The 6,000-nt window shown below is 51.4% G+C and overlaps 1 protein-coding gene across 1 annotated transcript in view; it reads right to left on the reverse strand.

Moving 5' to 3' along the window:
• Window positions 1–6,000, reverse strand: part of Slc13a3 (solute carrier family 13 member 3) — a 70,381-nt gene that overhangs the window by 12,922 nt on the left and 51,459 nt on the right. Inside the window, exon 10 of the mRNA XM_021185867.2 lies at window positions 2,374–2,486. Coding sequence (XP_021041526.1) covers window positions 2,374–2,486 — 113 coding nt within the window. The remainder of the gene's footprint in view (window positions 1–2,373; window positions 2,487–6,000) is intronic.

Genomic DNA, 6,000 nt, shown 5'->3' on the forward strand with positions numbered 1-6,000 from the left:
CCAGAATATTTAGTAAGTTGACCAAGGTCACACATAAGAAACTCTGTGATTCTAATGGAGACAGTCTGGTCCCACTGCAGGGCCTGACCCTCCAAGCCTGGCTAATATGCTGCTTCCTCCAGGAAGCCTTCCCAGATACACCGTGTGAGAAGGCACTTCACCCTTCCCTATTTCAGAGACATCCTTAGCCGGAGGTGGAGCTGATCCCCACGTGGTAAGCCTGGAATCTCTTGGTGCTGCCCTCTCCTGGCTAAGCAAATGGTGTTGGCAATTGGTTCCTTCCATCTTTAAAATGGGGACAGCAGCTGAGGACATAACTCAGATGCATGATGTCCTGGATTTGATCCCTAGTACTGCATTAAACAGACATGGTAGCAAATGCCTGTGATCCTAGAATTCGGGAGGTGGGGCCGAAGGTGGGAGAATCAGGAGTTCAAGGTCATCCTTGGCTACTTAGCAAGTTTGATGACAGACTTGGCTACATGAGACCCTGTCTCAATGGACTGCAGTGGAATAGGATGGGATGGACTAGAGTAGACTGGGAGAGGATGAGATGGGCTGGGCAGGGCTAGGAAAGCAGCTGTGAGTCAGGGGTTCTCTGAAGACAATGGGTCACTGCTTGGAAAGCCCCTCAGCCTGGCATCCAAGCTCTATAGAGGATGCAGTGGGGCTTCCAGACCTCAGAACCAAGTTCAGTTTGGGTCACTGCTCCTATCCAGAGTTCCTGGAGACGCAATTATTCACTGCCTCACTTTTCCTATCTGTAAAATGGGGATAGAAATATTACTTGCATCCTAGGGCCAGGGGTCAGGATTAAATGAGATGATGCTTCCGTTGTTTTGTTGGTGTCGAGGCTGGCTGACCCTGACCTCACAAGAGAACAAACCTGAAGCTGAAAGTAGGCAAGCTTGAAACTGCTCCCGGGAGCTTCAGTCCCTGGGTGGTGCTTACCCTGGTCCCAGCCTGCCTCTGAGCTCAGTCTCAGAGATTGTGGAACCAGAACCGGGGCCTCACTGTTGCTAAGGAGATATATTGTTGCACATTGTTATTAAGTCTCCATAGCTCAGAGTTTCTATTTCTTAAACCCAATGTGCCTAGGAAATCACGTTTTTTGTTTGTTTGTTTTTTTTTTTTTTTTGGTTTTTCGAGACAGGGTTTCTCTGTGTAGCCCTGGCTGTCCTGGAACTCACTTTGTAGACCAGGCTGGCCTCGAACTCAGAAATCCGCCTGCCTCTGCCTCCCGAGTGCTGGGATCAAAGGCGTGTGCCACCACGCCCGGCTGAAATCACGTTTTTTAACCTGTTCTGATCTTTTGAGCCCAGGATGCATGATCACCCTTTGCCTTGCTGAACTCACGAACCCATGGTCTCCCTTTGCCTTACAAAAAACACATTTTCAAGGTATCTTGATCAATACCCATGACCACCTACGCTATGATATATGATCACTCACTGTTCCCCATAAAAGAGACCCCCAAAAGCGAGTGGGGAGCTACTCACTGAAATCTTGATGGGGTGAGACTACCAGCTGGCCAGTCCCGGGCTCAACTCTAAAATAAAGCTGGCTTCAATCAGACAGCCGTTGAATTGATCTTTCTCCTCACAGATTTGGGTTTAGCAGAAATCGCTGAGAATGGCCCTCCGTTTCTAACATTCGTGCCACTAGGGTCAAGGTCACAGACTTTGGGGTCAGCCTGCCTGGATTTGAATCCCACCTCCATAGCTGTGCGACCTTAGGCAACTCACTTCACCTCTCTGTGTCCTGGCTTTCTTGCACTGAATGGGGGTAACAGTGGCATCTGCCTCTGAGGTTTGTGGGGAGGTCTCCCAAGGTCCTATGCCAGAAGTGGGGTGACTCATGTGCTCTGGGTCACCCCATGACTAGTGCTAGCCTTGGTGTGTGCCTATCGTGGGACCCCAGGGGCTGCATCAGACTTCATTCCTCCGTCAACACTGCTAGGCACTGAAGGTATACCCACAGGCTAGCTGGGGAGCAGGACCTGGCTGTCTCCTCGCTTGCTCCCTGGAGCTGCAGTAGAAAACTGGCCATAGCTGCCAGGCCCACTCAGCAGCAGGCCTCCTGGGCCGCAGGCCTCCCCCTTCCTTTTCACAGTCCCAATTCCTCCTAAGCCCACAGCCTCCATCCTTTCCTGGCTCCTCCCTTGTCACAGCCCCCCCCCCCCAAGCCTGGTTTCTCCCAGTGCCCACAGCAGCTGCTCTTTCACCTCACAGCCTGGACTCTTGCGTGGCCAGAGTCTCTACTCTCTCCATGCCCAGCAGCCCTCTCCTTCCTCCCTGCACCCCCCTGCTGCTCCTCCCTGGCCACAGTCCTCCCTCCTCTGGCCCACTGCCCCCAGGTCCCCCCAGCTCTCACCTCACAGCCCTTGGCCATGGCAAAGCCACCTCCTAGAAGAAGGATAATGTTCCAGGGCACTGTCTCCTGGGCCTTCTTCCAGCTCAGCAGGGGCTCTGTCTCTGAGTTGGGAGCTAGGTAGAGAAAAAGACCCAGTTGGCGATGGCTTCAGGCTGCTTGGCTGGGAGGATGGCAGCCCCAGAACCCCATCTTTGTGGGGACTTTCGGGGACCCCGGAAGCTATGTCTACTTCTAACATCTGCTTTGGGGATTTAGGGAGAACCCCAACCCCTCATTCTGATCCAAATGGAAATGATTTTCAAGGCTCCTGTAGTTAAGAATATTCTGGACCCCAGGCTCTTCACATGCCCTGTTTAAATGTCTCACCAGCCTTCTTGGCTAAGGGCTATTTTTATTCTCATTTACAAGATAAAAGGCTTTTCTCTATGTCTGAATGTGGGGACTGTGGACCCGGGACAAGTGGTTTTGGCACTTTGGTTTTGAATGCCCATTCTCCACAGAGAGAGCCGTCTCTGTACAGTTTTTTGTGTCCCAGAATGCAGCCCAGGAGGCCTGGGTGCTGCAGGCCCAGGGTCTGTGGGGACCGTGGACTCAGGAGAAGGGGTGGACTTGGTCTTTTGGCTTAGAATGCCCATACCCCAAAACAAAGGGCAAAAGGAGGAAGGAAACTGAAAAATAGACACCGGGTTCTTGAGCCCAGTGCATTATGGGATGGCTGCTATTTCCTGGAAGCTGGCACTTGACAGCAGTGACTGCAGTGGGGTAGGGGGGCAGCAAACAGCTGGCCCCGGGGGTGGAGGGAGATGGGTGAGGCTCTTCAAGCCAGACCTGTGCTTGAGAGAAAACTGCAGTGTGGAAACAAGGGCAGGTGACACCAAGTTAGCGGCCCCTGGGGTCCCACCCCATAAGCAGGTGCCTTGGGCCAGTGACTCAACCTCTGTGAGGACCCAGGAGTGTGAGGGGGACACACCAAGCCTGGTTCTTTGTCTGACAAATAAACCCCACATGTCCACCATGTGCCCAATGCTCTCTTGACGTCACAAACACAGAAAGTGTATGGAGATCAACTCTTTCCCCAGAGAACAGACATTCCCCAGGGAAGACACGTAATAAATAAATACATCAGTGTTGGGAAATATTATGTTATGTGTTATAAAGAACAACTAAATAAGTAATAGAACAGAGAGATATGGTGTATTCAGGGAGGGCTTCTCCGGGGAGGTGGCATTTGGGAAGAGCTCTGAATGATGCAGCTGAGTAAGCCAGGCAGACATCTGGAGGAAGAGCTGGTTGGGAAGGGAAGAAATAAGAGTTATCCTGGCCAACATCATCACCATAATCCCCATCATCCCCATCATCCTCATCATTGTCACTATCACCACCACCAGCAGCAGCAGCAGCAGCAGCATCATCACCCACTTACCAACCACAGCACAGTGCCCAGCTACCAAAGGCCCTGGTCTGCATCAGTGTCACTGAGACCCATGAAGGGAAGGCAGTCGGTATGAGCAGGATACCTATGTGGCCTGGTGTCTATAGCTTATCTCTTTTTAACTAGGTCTTTATCAGGTAACTTCTTCCCATGGAAACCCTGTGGCCCCTTGCCAAGGTCCCGTGGTTCCTACTCCATGGGGGAACACTACAAAAGGTTGCCTCAGTCACTTCTGTGCAAGCCAACTGGTAGCCCAAGGGTGGCCGTGTGTGGAGTCCCTGTCCCTGCCCACTGATTCCAGAGACTCCATTCTGACCCTGCTCTGCAGAGGGGAAGTGGCGACTCCCTGACCCTGACTGGTCACACTAAATAATATCACACTACTATTATGGCCCCATGTGTTGGCGTTGCGATTTGAATTATTGGACAATATCTAAAACTAGGGGAGATTTCATGTAGAAATCTAGATTCTTTGATTCTCTTGGGAAAAAAAAATCTGAAAACTTTAATGAAAACTAGTTTTGGTTTTCTGCAATGAAATGAGTGACATCTTCCCTTGAAAGCAGAACTTCCAGATACGAGTGTGAACAGACCTGATACGCCCAGGGATGGAGGTCTTACCGTTATAGTTATTCTTAAGTATTAATTGAGTATTAATCTTATTGTCAGCTTGACTGGTGTCACCATGACAACACACCTCTGGGCGTGTCTATGGGGGGTATTTCCGGAGAAGTTCAACTGAAGAGGGAAGACCCACCCTGAATGTGGACAGGGCAGCATCATCCAATGGGGGTGGGGTTTGAGGTTAAATATAAAAGGGGAGGGAGTCTCTCTCAGCTTCCTGACAGCTGACATGATGTGACTTGAGGCCTCCAGATCCTGCCGCCATGTCTTCGCCGCCATGTTGAACTGTTTCCACTTGGACTGGGACAAAGCAATCTAGTTCCTGTCATTCTGCTGCTGTGATAAAACGCCCTGACAGAAAGTATCTGAGAGGAGAAGGGTTTGCTCAGATCATCATCCCAGGTCACAGTCCGCCATTGTGTGTGGGGGGGGGGGGGGTGGGGGAGAGTGGAGACAGAAGAACTCAAGTAGCCAGGCACACCCAGAGCCAAGAGTGGAGAGAGGAGGCAAGCACACAGGCTCACTGCTTAGCTCAATTTCTCTGCTCCTTAACTCTTCAGGGCCAGAAGCCAGCAATGGTTCTACCTACTTTTAAACTGGTTCTTGCAAAACCAATGAACATAATTAAGACAATCCCATCCCCCACAGACAAGCCCACGGGCCAACGGCATCCAGATAGTCCTTCATTGCGACTATCTTGCCGGGTGATTCCAGATGATGAAAAGCATCAACCCTTTTCCAATGTGCCTCTGGTCAGGGATTTGATCACAATCCCAAGGAAAGTAATGAGCCCACCTTCTGCTGCTGAGTCCTTATGGGATGGAAACTGTCCCTCGTTTCAAAGATGTGACAGAGCAATGGACTAGGAAGCCATGCATCCTGTAAGCTACACTTTCCTGCCTCCACTCAGCAGAACCTAAATGCTCTCTCTAGAGGCATTAGAATTTGCAACAATATCTATTAAATGACCAACCCCAGAGGCAGGGCATCCCCAGGAACCCTGGCTATGTAAGTGAGGAGCCCAGGCCCAGAGAATCTGGGGGCCTTAGCGGAAGCCACAAAGCAAGGTGGAAAGAGAGTAGGGTAGTGGTCCTCTGTGACACCTCTCCACAGTGCAGAATGCAGGGGACAGATCCTAGACTAAGAGCCAACAGGTCAAAGTCTTGTCAGGAGTCCATGTTGCTACAGGGACTCCAAAGAGACACTGCCCAAGTAAGAACAGATCACACTCCAAGGCCCTTAGGCTGGAAGCATGGATGGGGACCAGAGAGCCAGAACAGGAAGACTCCAGAGAGCATCACTGTGTGCTACAGGTGGGGAAGGAGTAGGCTGGAGCCCTGTGAGGATAGGGATGAAGATGAAAAGGTGAATGGCAGAGGAAAGCAAATGTTCCCTGGGAAGGAGACCCAGGGAGGAAGGTCAGGCTTCAAAACAGGGAACAAGAACTCTGAGAAGGGAGAAACTCTAAGGGGAGAGAGACCCTGAGGGGAGGGAGACCCTGAGGGGAGGGAGACCCTGAAGGGAGGGAGACCCTGAGGGAGGGAGACCCTGAGGGAGGGAGACCCTGAGGG

The sequence above is a fragment of the Mus caroli genome, chromosome 2, assembly GCF_900094665.2.
Source record: "Mus caroli chromosome 2, CAROLI_EIJ_v1.1, whole genome shotgun sequence".
NCBI classification, from domain to species: domain Eukaryota; kingdom Metazoa; phylum Chordata; class Mammalia; order Rodentia; family Muridae; genus Mus; species Mus caroli.